A 14606-nucleotide genomic window follows, 5' to 3' on the forward strand; every position below is an offset into this window, starting at 1 on the left:
GAGGGGGAATGGGAGGTGGGAATGGGGAAGGGGGACACAGGGTAAAGTCTCTGTGATGTCAGAGCTCAGAAGGGGGATATGGGGTAAAGGCTCTTTGATGTCAGAGCTGGGAATGGAACACTGGGAAATAGACTCTTCAAGCGTGTAGAGCTATGGATATGTTTGCTTGGAACTAACCCCAATAAACATTGAATTGCCTGCACTTCGGACCTCTGGTCTTCTGCTATCTGTCTGCGTGACAAGAACCGGGGAGAAGGTGAAGGCAAAGCCCTCAAACAGTCTTCTAAATGGATACCATTCTCCTGTCCATCCTATAACAAAGTGGACTGCCCCTTTAAGGACTAGAGGGATAGGGCCAACTGGCTCTATCTATCTGATACAGCTAGAAGGGGGTCAGTAATCACTATAAAGACCCAACAGAGCTCAGTTGGAGATGCTGGCTGCTGTGACTCATGCTGGTGCACGCTGAGAGGTCTCTGCACCCCTGCACCTATGTTTGTTGGGGAATAGCTCTGTTTTCTCTTCTGCTGCCTCATTTTCATCTCAGTTCTATAGGCTGACCACACATCCACATTCTTCACCACGTATAGGGTCATGGGTCTATCTCTTGCAGTCCAGAAAGGACTAACACCACACCCAAGTCTCTTTCAGGCCCTTCCCTCAGGACACATTTATTAAGTTAAACAAGCAAAGTAACTCAAAAGAAAGCTATTCCTCTGAACAACACAGGCTACAGGTGCCAGAGGTCTTTCACGCTGCAGCCCTTTCTCTCCTCCAGGGCCAGTCCTCTCCAACTGAGCATTCTCAGCCCTTCCTAGCTGGGTCTGATAATTGAACAGGGCTGTCTAGCTCCATGCCCCTTAGTCCTTAAAAGGGACCTATCACCTTGTTATATACCCCTTTGCCATAATAGAAGTAGTGAGATGCTCCTTCTTTAGTGACTCCTATGGGCTGGGACTTCATAATCTCTATTGTGGCACTAAGGAAAACCTGTTCCCTAGCAACAGTTTATTAGAATAAAAGAATCATTAAATCATTTCACACTTCCCAGGGAATCCCCATGGTTTGTAAAGTCACCTTGCTAGGGACTTGGGGCATCTCTCATAGTCTCTAGGTGACACTGAAGGAGTAGTACTGTATCCATTCTTCTGTTGCAATAAAAGGTGGTCATTTCATAAGCCCTATTCCTAAGTAGTTGTTTGGGATGTGCATTACCTGTGTCATTTATGTTGCAATAATTCTGCCACAAATTGTAGAGTGGAAAAATACATAGACCTATAAATACTGATGCTAGAAATACAAATAACCCATATTTGTCCCCTCTGTGGCATGCACAAACTTCAGAAGTAGTAGCAAGAATTTCTTCAGTTGCCTGATCTGTAAATAAGGATCTGTATGTCCAGATCAACTACAGGGACTAAAGCCTCTCTCAGATATTCCTGTGCATCTCTCTAAAACGACTCACAATTTTTTGAGAACCATCCCTTATTATGGGCTTGACCCAAAACTTGTGGAACTCAGTGGAAAGTCTACAATCGTGTGTGATGTGATCTGGATCAAGACTATGCTTACCTACATTCACATTTAATTTTTGATGTTACATTGCATCATATCAGGGCACCAAAACAGTAAGCACACATCACTCGGACAATACACCAGAATAGAATGGGATGACGAGGTGCCTACCACAGCATACCATCACGTTCTACTCCAACCAGCAGTGGCACAAATAGAAAAAAAAATAAATACCAAAAAGAATGAAGCACAAGTCAACTGAGGTTACTCAAATCATTTTTACACTGCTTGGAACACTTTTAACAGTTAAGGAGGCAGAGAGGAAGAGGAGCAGATAATGATCTTCCCAAAGAAGCCTGGCTTCGCATGTAGCTTCTCGTTTCCTACCACTTTTCTTCCTCTTTCCTGGATAGTTTTAAATAAATCTAAGTCAGTGCTTTATCAATATTACTGAGTCTACTGAGAAGTGTGTGAAAAATATGTAAATTTAAACAGTAAATCTACAAACAAACAGGACAAGGAGAAAAAAGAAAGTATGCTGGATCAGCAGGATCCGAAATATATTAGAGGAAAGACATGCTAGTGGGCTCTTTGAATAAAAATTCTTATCTTCTTGCTTTTCTCCTCTGATACGTTCAAAGTAATTCCACCAGTCTATTAATTCACTTAATTAAACAATATTGAGCATCACTTCTAAAGTAAATGAGGCTGAAAATGGACTGTTGAGTCAAAGGACTAGATGCATGGGACAGACTTTAGTCTGACCATATCATTCACAACAATGATAAAGTTATATAGAAGGGTAGGAGGCTTTGAATGCTGAAATAAGGGAAATAATGTTTAGGTGGTAGGTCAGAAAGGAGATATTTTGGGAAACCTGGATTCCCTTACTACTGTTGATCAATGAAATAAATGAAGAAACTAAAGTGAAAAAATATCACCAGTTGCTTCACTGGTAAAGCTTATTCATGCTTCATTTGTTCTGTGTGAGACACCCATAAAAGGTTTACTTTAGAAAAACGGTTCTCTAAAGTTGGTAAATAATACAGTCCTGCCCTCATCACTGATCAGCCAATGATGTAATCTTTCTTGTGTTTCACTATCCAGTTCTGTAGTCATTCAATATCATACTGAGTAACTTTAATGGATGGAGTTTCTGTGAAACCAATATAAACAATCCCTCCAGCTTAGAGAATGCTGCATTTCTTTTGCATGTGTATCCTTATTGTTTACATTGCTCCACGGTGTCATAAGGCTGCTGCCTCCACAATCAGCTGAAAGTAGTATCATGCCATCAGAGTACAATCAGTCACAGAGTTTGTGCTGATGTTGTAGTGTTGAGAGCTTTCTTGGATGGAGTTTCTATGCAACCAGAGAAAAGAAATGAAATTCTTCCTTTTCATGTTACATATGCAGTTTCAATTAAGCTGATCTTACTAAAATCAGTTATTCTTCTGTCACCTACTTACTCATAATACTATACTGAAAACACAATAATTTGTTATGCAGTACATATGTATTGCTTATTCCAGCTAAACTCAGAATGACACATGAGACTCTGAGAGGATTTATCTGGCAACTAATCATATTGCTATTGTTACTTTTCTCTTTTGTGTGCCATAATTTTCTAATAAAATTGAAGCTTAACAATACAGATTCATTTTCTGTAGTACAATGAGTGGAGAAACACTGCTTGCAGCATCCCATTTTACCAGAGAGAAGCTGGCTTTGAAATGTTCCATCAAACAGTGCGGTAACAAACCTAAATTCTACTGAGTGAGCAATATGATTAATTAATTAATGGAGATATCCTATCTCCCAGAACTGGAAGGGACCTTGAAAGATCATTGAGTCCAGCCCCCTGCCTTCACTAGCAGGACCAAGTATTGATTTTGCCCCAGATTCTTAAGTGGCCCCCTCAAGTATTAAACTCACAACCCTGGGTTTAGCAGGCCAATGCTCAAACCACTGAGCTATCCCTCCCACCATACATTTCTTCATTGTATGCATTTTATAAATAATCCATAAAAATATATGGATTCCATGCAACATAATTCAGATAATACAATAAATATGTAACTGGGAACTGATTCTTTCATGACGCTGGCCTATTTTCTTTCATTTTTAAACATATAACAAATATTTTCCTTGGTCAGCATTTTCATTTCATTCATTCTGTACTGAATGATATAACCTTTAAAATTAATTTCATTTCAATGATCAAACTCCTTGATTTTATTCTACAAAAATTAAAAAGCTCAGAGCCCTGGAAATGAAAGGCAAAGAACTTTTTCATCTCCTCTCAAATGATTAATGACAGTTATACAGCTCAGATCCTCATGAAGAAATAGGACAGTGTGTTAGTGCTTTCTGTTTTAGAACAGGTTCAGAGAAATACTTCTCAAGGCATATTAAAAAAGTATTGTATTTCTCAGAGATATGCACTTCGAATATTTAAGATGATACAGCAAAGACAAAGTTTGCTTTCCATGCTGCAGAAACCTTGTGGAAACTACATGTGTTTTGCTGGACCAGGTCCACACTGAATAAAATTTGAATTTTCTAAAGCAGTTTTAACATATAATAACTAAATACTTGGTGATGACCAAAAGCTGTTGTCACTTGATGGCTAATCAGTGGCATGTGTTAAAACTACTTGGTAGTCTCCATCCATTTCCTAATGAATAAGTGTCAACATAAAAAGACGCCATTATAACTGGTACCCTTGTTGGCTGACTCAGCAGACAGAGAATATACTATCTCCCTCCAGGACAAAGCCAAGGAATATTAGTTAGACATTGTGGGGAATTTGTACTGCAATTTAATTTGTTCTGTGTGTTAATAATGTTGAAAACTGAATTTCTCTATCAATTTGGCAGCTTATATGAAAACTACATTTAAATAAGGGGGAGAGAAGACAATTTACTTTTTTGTACAGATTCAGTTTTTCCAAAAAATTCTTTGTCATTTTATGATTTTTCAATAATTGTTAGTTCTTTCTCCCCAGTGAAAATCATATGGTGACTCAGAGTTGTTAAAAAAAAATCTATACCCAACAATACCACAAGATTTTAGTTATTACTTGTCTCAAGAGCACTAAAAATGTTTAAGAAGGGTTCCTTTAAGATTATCAAAACATTTTCTTATATAGAAGTGTAGGGGACCAACAGGGTACTGGCTCTTAAAGACCAGAGGGATTTGTGAGAGAGGCCATTTATCCCATTCTACATGTCCAGAGAGGCAGACAAAGGCAATAATTGGAAGAGAGGAAAATGATCCCGGGGAGCATTCGGTGTGTGTGAGAGACAGGGCTGGCTCCAGGCCCCAGCATGCCAAGCGCGTGCTTGGGGCGGCATGCTGCAGGGGGCGCTCTGCCGGTTGCCAGGAGGGCGGCAGGCAGCTCCGGTGGACCGCGGAGGGTCCACTGGTCCCGCGGCTCAGGTGGAGCATCTGCAGGCACGCCTGCGGGAGGTCCACTGGAGCCGCGGGACTGGCGAGCAGCAGAGCCCTCCCCGCGGCTTGCCGCCGTGCTTGGGGTGGCGAAATGGCTAGAGCTGGCCCTGGTGAGAGGGAATGTACAGGGCCATCCTGTAACAAATTCTTTAAAGGCCCCAGGAGCTTTGCTGAGTGGGTGGGGTAAGGCTCCCCTCTCCCCTAGATAGTGCAGACAGGTGCTTGGGATTATTAGATCCACCTGGAGAAGATAAAGAGACTGACTAGGGACTGGGTGGGTGACTCAAAATGAGACTCCAATCCTAGTCAAGGAGGAAGAAATCAGCAAGAGGGCTTTGAAACCCCTAAACCTGAGGAGAGACTTTATAGGCCAAGGAGACCAGGATTTGAAATACAGGTCCTAGAAGGAGTGCTGAGAAACCCTAAAATTGGGGGGGAAGGGGATCTTTGGAGAGCCAGATGGTATTAAATACATAAGACCCCAAGTAAAGACTCAGGGTGTGTATAAGTTATTTTTGGAACCTCAAAGGGAAACTGAAACAGTGCCACCTTAGGTTACAAGGGTGCACCTGGGATGGCACCTGGGTACAAAGACTATTGATGAAAAGTGTCAAGACAAGAAAAATTTTAATAAATAGTATTATTAAGACCACTTTCAACACTCTAAGCTGGCAAAATTCATACACTTATAGTATATGCTGTAGGATCATGGCAGGCACCATGGCTTAGCTGGCTAAAGCACCTGCCTAGTAAACAGGAAATTGTGGGTTCATTTCCCAGCAGTGCCTTGGTGTATAATTTTTGGGGGAAGGACAGCTCAGTGGTTTGAGCATTGGCCTGCTAAACTCAGGGTTGTGAGTTCAATCCTTGAGGGGGCCATTTAGGGATCTGGGGCAAAAATCTGTCTGCTTTGAGCAGGGGGTTGGACTAAATGACCTCCTGAGGGTCCTTTCCAACCCTGATATTCTATGATTCTATAGAAATTTCTATACCAGATCAAGCCAATGGTCCACCTAGCATGTCTCCAACAACTGCCAATGCTGGATGCTTCATAGGAAACATTAAAATCTCCATGATGCCTTTCACAGTGAAATACTATACCCTGAAGACATTCCTTCCTGGTCTCATTTGAGGCCAGATTCTGATTCTCTTGTTCCCACTGAGTAATACCTTACTCCACATGTAGTCCCACTGAAGTCAATGGGTCTACCTGTGGAGTAAGGTGTGATGCTGTATGGGAAGCCTGGAGGTCAGTCATGAAGTCACAGAAGTCATGGAAAGTCACTGAATCCATGATTTCCACAATCTCTGTGACAGACACGGAGCCCTAAACACGAGCTACCAAAGATATGCACTGGGCCAGGGGAAAAAAAAAAAAAGCAGCTCCAGGAAAAGAATCTGAAAGAAGTATATGTAATTAGCCTACAAAATATATTTAAGCAACATGATACTGGTAACTGTTTAAGTATTGGAAGTCACAAAGCAAAAACTAGAAGAAAAGCTCTTTACACAGGATACTAGTATTAAAACAGGTACTAATGGAATTAATTGAAAGAATGAATCTAGCTTATCTAATAGCATAGCATCTTGACATTAAGATCAACAAAAGTGTGGAACAATTTGCCTAATGAGGTAATAATAGCACATTCTTAAGCATCTTTAAGCAGACATTAAATGTAAGAAAATAGAATAAGGCTCTCTATCCTTGATGGAGGGGGCAAAAAATGATGATACAAGAGGCCCCTCTCCAAAACTCATCATCTGATACTATGATGAGTATTACTGAAGTACCTTATTCACTTGTTTAAAAAAGGAAAGTTATTAAGCACTTTTTCCACTGTTCAGCCTTGAAGGGTAGTTTAAATTAGAGGGTTTTTTTTTAAATCTTGAGTTAATTGATTGCCAGCTAACTTGAGTTAGCTAACATGTTGGCACATGCTAACTCAGCAAACAAGATATTTAGTTTTACTGCCACAAATATAAAGGAATTTCAAAGTCATATGTGAGACTAGTCACAAGAACTGAGGGCAAGGCCTGGTACCAACAGTGAAAGGAAAGAGAAAAGGTGGCTTATCCAGCTACCTGGGGATTCACCACTGTAAAGGAAGCATAAATGCTATAAAGCCAGCTCTGTACTACCAATCCCTTCCGGTCTTAGCAAAGTGCACGGCTGCAGTAGAAGAGGTATGGCCAGAGCAAAAGTGCCCTCTGGTAATATCTGGCTGCCGGAATGGTCCCTTGGGAGCAACCCTGAGGCAGCTCTAACTTATGACACAGCCAAACAACCCCAGGATAGGGCATGTGTGTGTTTAAGTGGGCATCTTTGCCCAACCTCATTCCTTGCTACCTGAAAAATGCATGTTGAAATTGCACCTGGACTCATTCAGATAGGAAACAAAAATATGTAATTTGTCTGACCATCACAATTATCAACACAGCTCTGATTTCAAATGTATGCCACCAACCTATAGTTCAAAAAGAACACCAGAAATGTATTAACTGAATACATTTCAACAAAGCAATTCAGGGAAATAATCTCAAAATATTCTGGAGGAAGAATTTTCTCATATTTAGCAGTAACCAATAAACTGGAAACAATGGCAGTTTTATAGTAACTTATAACGTTTCACATAATCAACTAGGGAATATAAAATAATGCAACTTAAAATGTCACTGTAGGGGGTCTATATTTATTTCGTCTCAGTGGCTCCATATCAAATTTGTTCAGTTTACAGGATTTTTTTCTAACTGCCAATTTCACCTAGTATCTGCACTGCATTTGGTCTCATGTACTTTCACCAATAAGAGACTTTTCAGTTGTAACTGGGTTGCAAATTCTGTTGGTGATGTATGATTAAGAGGAGAAGCCAGCTCACTCTCCCACACCAGTGATTGTATTAGCTCTGCACAGTAGGAGGAGTAAAAAGTGATTACAAACTTTTTTGTGAAAAAATTAAACATACGTGACCTGATACACATATATGAAAAAAGTATGTTGCATCAGAAGGTGCCATTTGCAGTCACTTCTCTGACCAGTCATACTGAATTAGTGCAGATTCTACTCACCACTGTTAAATGTTGCAATAGGTATACCACATCAATCATGTCTGCCAGAATCAGAAGCCTAGTGACAGCAGCCAGAAGGAATCGTGCTGCTTGAACAACAGCTTTCCTTTTAGGCAGATAACAGGGATCATTGGTAAATTCCCTTGCTGATGCACTTAAAGCTTCACCTGCAAAATAAATCCACAAATTCTCTTAGGTTACATTCCAAAGCTACAAATGTTAGGGAACATAATTTAACAGGATCAATTATTTGGTATATTGAAAATGTTGTCAGGTGAACTGGCATGTTATTAATGCCTTACAAAAAGGATCATAGACAGTTGTCTGAGCTAACCCAGATCAAGCACAGGTGTTCTGTATGATGGGTGATACTTACCTTGCTTTGCAGTGCTGTGGAAGAAACGTACTGTGACAGGTTGGATCACAGAAAGCCTCTTGGGAGCTGCCACCTGATGTGCCAAGACTACTTCTACCCTTGCTTTCCCTGCCAGCTCGGGACCCCAGCACCCTGTCTTGCTGAGCCAGACATGCCTGTCCACTCCAACAAAGACCCAGGGTCTGAATTACTTGCCCCAAAGCTGCAGGTTTACCTGAAAGCAGCTAACAGAAGTGTTCCTGTCTTTAACACTCAGATGCCCAACTCCCAATGGGGTCTAAACCCAAATAAATCCGTTTTACCCTGTATAAAGCTTATGCAGGGTAAACTCAAATTGTTCGCCCTCTATAACACTGATAGAAAGATATGCACAGCTGCTTGCTTCCCCAGATATTAATACATACTCTGGGTCAATTACTAAGTAAAAAGTGATTGTATTAAATACAGAAAGTAGGATTTAAGTGGCTCCAAGTAGTAACAGACAGAACAAAGTAACTCACCAAGCAAAATAAAATAAAATGTGCAAATCTATGTCTAATCAAACTGAATACAGATAATCTCACCCTCAGAGATGCTTCAGTAAGTTTTTTCCTTAGACTGGACACCTTCCAGGCCTGGGCACAATTCTTTCCCCTGGTACAGCTCTTGTTCCAGCTCAGGTGGTAGCTAGGGAATTCTTCATGATGGCTCCTCTCTCCCCCTTGTTCTGTTCCACCCCTTTATATATCTTTTGCATAAGGTGAGAATCTTTTGTCCCTCTCTGTGTTTCCACCTCCCATCCTTCCAATGGAAAGACACCAGTTTAAAGATGGATTCCAGTTCAAGTGACATGATCACATGTCACTGCAAGACTTCATTGCCCACTTACCAACACACACGTATATAGGAAGACTTACAGGTAAAACACACCAATCTGCAGACAATTGTTCTGGTTAATGGGAGTCATTAAGATTCCAAACCACCATTAATGGCCCACATTTTGCATAATTACAATAGGCCCTCAGAGTTATATTTCATATTTCTAGTTTCAGATACGAGTGGTACATTTATACAAATAGGATGATCATACTCAGTAGAGTATAAGCTTTGTAATGATATCTTACCAGAGACCTTTTGCATGAAGCATATTCCAGTTACATTATATTCACTTATTAGCATATTTTTATAAAATCATATAGACTGCAATGTTACAATGTTCCATGGAGATGTTTTAAATACCTATGAGAGAGAGGGTTCCCTCACAGAACACCACTGTAATCTAAGGGAAAGAGCACTGGAAGCCAGAAGGCCATGAGTTCTAAGTTTTTCTCTTCTACTTACTGCTGTTCATATTTGTGCACTTTGAAATCCTTACTGCTGATCAATGGCTCATACCCTGATCATGGGGGGGCTGAATTTTCATACACTCAGGTCACACTGCCTCTTAGACAGAATGTGCCAGATCTATGTAGTGTAATCACTGCTTTTCGCCATTAGACCACACTCCCCTCCAACAGCAGGAACAGAACCCAGGAATCTAGAAGACCAACATTTTCTGCTCTATAGAAAGTTATTGCATAATCCGTGGATAAAGTGTGGGTCACATTCTCCCCTAGGAGCTGGTCCACAGAAGATGAGACACCTTTAGTTTAAGTGGGAAAGATCTGTGCAGAGAATTTGAAGATCCTGACTTAAAATCCCACTCTCAAACATATGCAGGAAATCTCTTATGTTTGCAAATAATGGAATTTTTGTTTTTTTAGTTTTCTTCTTAAACAACTGTTATTTTAAATTGACACGTGCATCAATCAAATCAAATGCGTGCAAACTACAAACTCTATCATACATCATCTAGATAACCAAAACTATCATCTAACCTAATGCCAGTCATAACCCCCTCCATAACAGCAGCATTCACTGTGTACCAATCCTGATGGAATAGGCCAGCCTGCTCCTGGTTTAATTAGCCCTGCCCTACTATACTTGTGCTGGTTATAAGACTTTAAAAGGGAGGAAGTCCAGCAATTTGGGGCTGGTGGTGGAGAAGAGCAGTTAAACTGGAGACGAGAGCTAGTTCCCACGGCAGGTCCCTGGAACAAGGAGCAAAGGTCAAGGAAGGCAGACCTGGGGCTGGTGTTCCACAAAGAGAACAGGGAACTGAAGAGAAGCCAAGGAGGGGTGGAAGACCATTGTGTTTTAGTGGAACCTGGACTTCCAGGAGGGAAAAGCCTGGAAAAACAGTGACATATTAAGAGTGAGGAGAATCTGTTCAACATTTTAGATGTCTATACACAAATCCAAGGAGCATGAGGTATAAAAGCAGGAAGCTGGAATTATTAGTACATAACCTTAATTATTAATTAATGGCATCACTGAGACTTGGTAAGATAAGTCTCCTGGCTGGAATACTGGTATAGAAGGGATAGCTTATTTTAGTTCAGGAAGAACAGGAAGGGGGAAAAGGGAGTTGATGTTGCATTTGTACATCAAGAATATATACACTTGTTCTAAGGTCCAGAAAAAAAAAGGCAACCCAGATGACAGTCTTTGGGTGAAAGTAGGAGGTGTGGGGGCCAGAGGCCTCCTAGCGGGCAGCTGAATGGGCACTAGCAAGGCTGTAACCTCCTGCCCTTTTGATCACCCTTCCCCTGTGTGTTAACGAGGGGGCAGGGCTGGTCCAAGAGAGAAGGGCTTATAGACAGGCACTAAGCAACCAAGGGGAGCTAGCAAACAGGAGAGTGTGAGAGGGAGGCTTTGGGAGGGAGAAAGTATAAAAATCAGCATGGTTCAAAAAGCCCACAGAGCCAGTGACAATACTGCTCTTTGCTCCACCTCCTGTGCCTATATCCAGACTGGGAACCCAACCATGGATGCCTTTACTCAGGTCCTGCTGTGGATTTGCAGAGACTGTGGCCTTCATTTCCCTGTAACATCCAGTGGGAAATGTGCCTTCTGGTAGAATCTCTCAGAAAGCAGGTGAGAGCTATAGGAGGTGGTGGCTAGAGTGAGGAGCATCCATGCACATGAGGAATTAACTGAAAATATGCATACGGTGCTCTCCAAGGTTGAGGAAGAAATCCATCTGGAGACGACTGCAGTAGTGCCACCATGAGAGGAGGAAACGGCTCCTTCGCAGGGAGGAGGCTGGCTGCTGGTTACTTCTGGCAGCAGACACCACTCAATCTCTGATCTCAAAACTGCTCCAAATTAAATGAGGGTCAGCAATATAATACTGTTGCAAAAAAAACCACCAAACATCATTATGGGATGTATTAGCAGGAGTGTTGTAAGTAAGACACGAGAAGTAATTTTTCCACTCTACTTAACACTGGTGAGTCCTCACCTGGGGTATTGAGTCCAGATTTTGGCACCATGATTTAGGAAAGACATGAACAAATTGGAGAGAGAGTCCAGAGAAGAGCAACAATAGTGAGAAAAGGTTTAGGAAACCTGACCTATGAAAAACTGTTAAAAACCTGGGCATGTTTAGTATTGAGAAAAGAAGACTGAGGAAGGACCTAATAACAGTCTTCAAAAATGTTAAGGACTGTTATAAAGAGGATGTGATCAATAGTTCTCCATGTCCACTGAAGATAGGGTGAGAAGTAATGGGCTTAATATTTAGGAAGAGAGATTTAAGTTAGAGTTTTTCCTAATATCTACCTATGAATATAATAAGTCTCTGAAATACTCTTCCAAGTAAGGTTGTGGAATCCCCCTCATTGGAGCTTTTTAAGAATAGGCTGGACAGGCACCTGTTAGGGATGGTCTAGATATACTTAGTCCTGCATCTGTGCAGGGGGCTGGACCAAATGACGTCTCAAGGTCCTTCTGGAGATTCTGTAAGAACTGTGAGTTGAGCCCAGGAGGGGAAATCTTTTTATGCTAACTTGGAACAATTGTTGAAGGTGGTGTTTATTTTGGGCTGTTGTGTACCGTGGAAGGGGACTGAACTTTTATGTGGCCTGGCTAAGATCCAGATGGAGGTAACCAACATAAGGAGGTGACCAAGGGAAAGATCCAGCAGGTCCACATCCAATCACAAGGAAACACTGTCCTGTGAGTTGCTTCTGTGCACATGGGGCTTATTCTGGGGCAGGATCCTAGGACACCCTGTTCACGTAAAACCTCGTTTTGCTGAAGCTTTTGAATGTATCTGAAACCTTTCAAGAAAAAGTATTGGGGCTTTATTATACTACTAAGACAACACACTTGTGAGCTACTATGCATACAAATTGAGCAATGCAGGTGCAAGGAATAAAATCCCAGGATATAGGAAAATATTGGACTGGTGTGTGTTATTACATCAGTCAATGGAACTTTAGTACTTCCTCTGCTCAGTATTACATCATTATGAGCTACCTTGTGCATTTAATACACAACCCTGTGATAGGATGATGAGGCAGTAGCCAGGTTGCTGTGAGAGTCTCAGCATGAATTTCAGGCAACTCGGCCTATTGCAGAGAGAGTTTGCCACCTTTCTTCAAGGTAAAGCATACGTCTCCCTGCATTCCTAACCATATCTAGTAGATGGGTCCATGGCCTTGCCCTCACACCCTGTTACCTTGAGGAAGGCTAGCACTGCAAGAACATAGGAAAGCATAGTGCCTGTGCTCACCAGCCTTTCAGACTCAGTCAGACACAATGATTTAATCTACAATGGCATTTTTCTTAAATTTCTCCCAATTTGCACTGCCCTTAGTGTAGCTCTACGAGTAGAAGCAACAATAAAAGCACTAAAAAATAAGTCCCTTATAGCTTTATAGCTTTATCACTGTTATCCTTACCCATTCTGAGCAGATTTGATGGAATAGTGGCAAAAATGCCAGCAATCAGTTTACACTAGCGCTTCCACCTTTGCTATCACAAGTTCTTTTAGCAGTAGTGCAGCACTGGGAGAATTTTTAAAAAATGCCAACATGGAAATGTCTAATCTCACACACTGTAGCTGAACTGGAAAATCCTTGCTGTAGAAGGTCAGAGGGTTATAACATTCTGCCCACTAAAATGCTCTACGTCAGCAGAAGCTAAAGCCAGATCTGAAATCCTAAAATTAATAGTTTTGCTATACCATTAAAGGTAAGTGTAGCCTATTAAGAGACTACAAATACTTGAAGGAAATTCTTGATGTGTCAAATTACTGTTTATTTTAAAGATGCCTTTAGATATACTGGCTAGTCTTAAGTGTAAACAAGCTGGTACTTTAAATATCTATGATCTTGTTCTATAATATGCCAAGAGTGCTAATAATATTAATTTAATCATGAGAATACAAGAATCAGTGTCTGTTCCCTACTGACATTTGGAATCCTGGGTAGAGGAGAATCTTTGAAATTCCTAGTGTTTAGAGTTATGTACTACCTTCTTTCCTTATGCAAGAGGCACACTGATATCTGGTAGGAAGATTCAGCTAGTCTACCAGTTCAGTGTATCCCAACTCACAAATGTCATTACCTGTACCTAAAGATGTGTTATGTAAGTTAATAGAAAACCAATAAACAGACTGATCATTTTTATTGTGTGGTGTAAATACAGAGGACAAATTCAAAATTGATGATTTCCAATAGGTTTATAAAGTGCATCTGCCAGTCAGGGCTAAAGTTACCCCATCCTAGACAAAGGAATGTGATTCTGCCACATGGAAAGTATTTCCAAGATACATTGAGACAATAGGAATACAATTTACATAGAAAGTAAACAAGACCATCAAGTCAACAAGGGGAGGAGATAACCACTCAGCATCACAGCAGAGGGAAGAAATTGCAAGAAACAGATGAATCTGCATCTTAGCAAACACCAGCAGGAAAAGAAACCAGTAGACTCTATGTAGGCTTCCCCACACTTGAATGAAATTTACTCTGGGGGGTAATCTTCAAAAGAATCCATTTGATAGGTTCAGTGGACTATAAAAGAAGACAGCCAGTTATCTTTCACCTCAGAAGACAAAGGAACCAAGTACTTTATGGAGATCCTGGCCAGAGGGGTTGGTCAGGCATCTTGCTGGAAGGTAGCATGATGAGAATCTTACCTTGAACCAAGAGTGTAGTTTTGTTAAGTCTTAGCCTCTAGAAAGTGTTTTTCACTTTATGTGCTTGTAACCATTTCTTACTCTATCCGCTATATTAGAACTCAATTCAGATCCTATTTCCTTTAGTCAGAAAACTTGTTTTACTTTTGATCTAAACCAATCCAGTCCTGTGTTTGATTTAAAGTGAAT

General features: G+C 40.9%; 1 protein-coding gene across 7 annotated transcripts in view; it reads right to left on the minus strand.

The window, feature by feature from the left end:
* The window catches only part of CTNNA3 (catenin alpha 3), a 941808-nt gene that overhangs the window by 885844 nt on the left and 41358 nt on the right, over positions 1-14606 (minus strand). For all 7 annotated transcript variants that reach the window (XR_007775063.1, XR_007775060.1, XR_007775061.1 and 4 more), the window contains exon 4: positions 8035-8201. Coding sequence is in view for 2 of the 7 variants with exons in the window: in XM_050958306.1 (XP_050814263.1) it covers positions 8035-8201 (167 nt within the window). In the remaining 5 variants the exon portion in view is untranslated. The remainder of the gene's footprint in view (positions 1-8034; positions 8202-14606) is intronic.

This window comes from Gopherus flavomarginatus, chromosome 6 (assembly GCF_025201925.1).
Source record: "Gopherus flavomarginatus isolate rGopFla2 chromosome 6, rGopFla2.mat.asm, whole genome shotgun sequence".
In the NCBI taxonomy this organism is placed as follows: domain Eukaryota; kingdom Metazoa; phylum Chordata; order Testudines; family Testudinidae; genus Gopherus; species Gopherus flavomarginatus.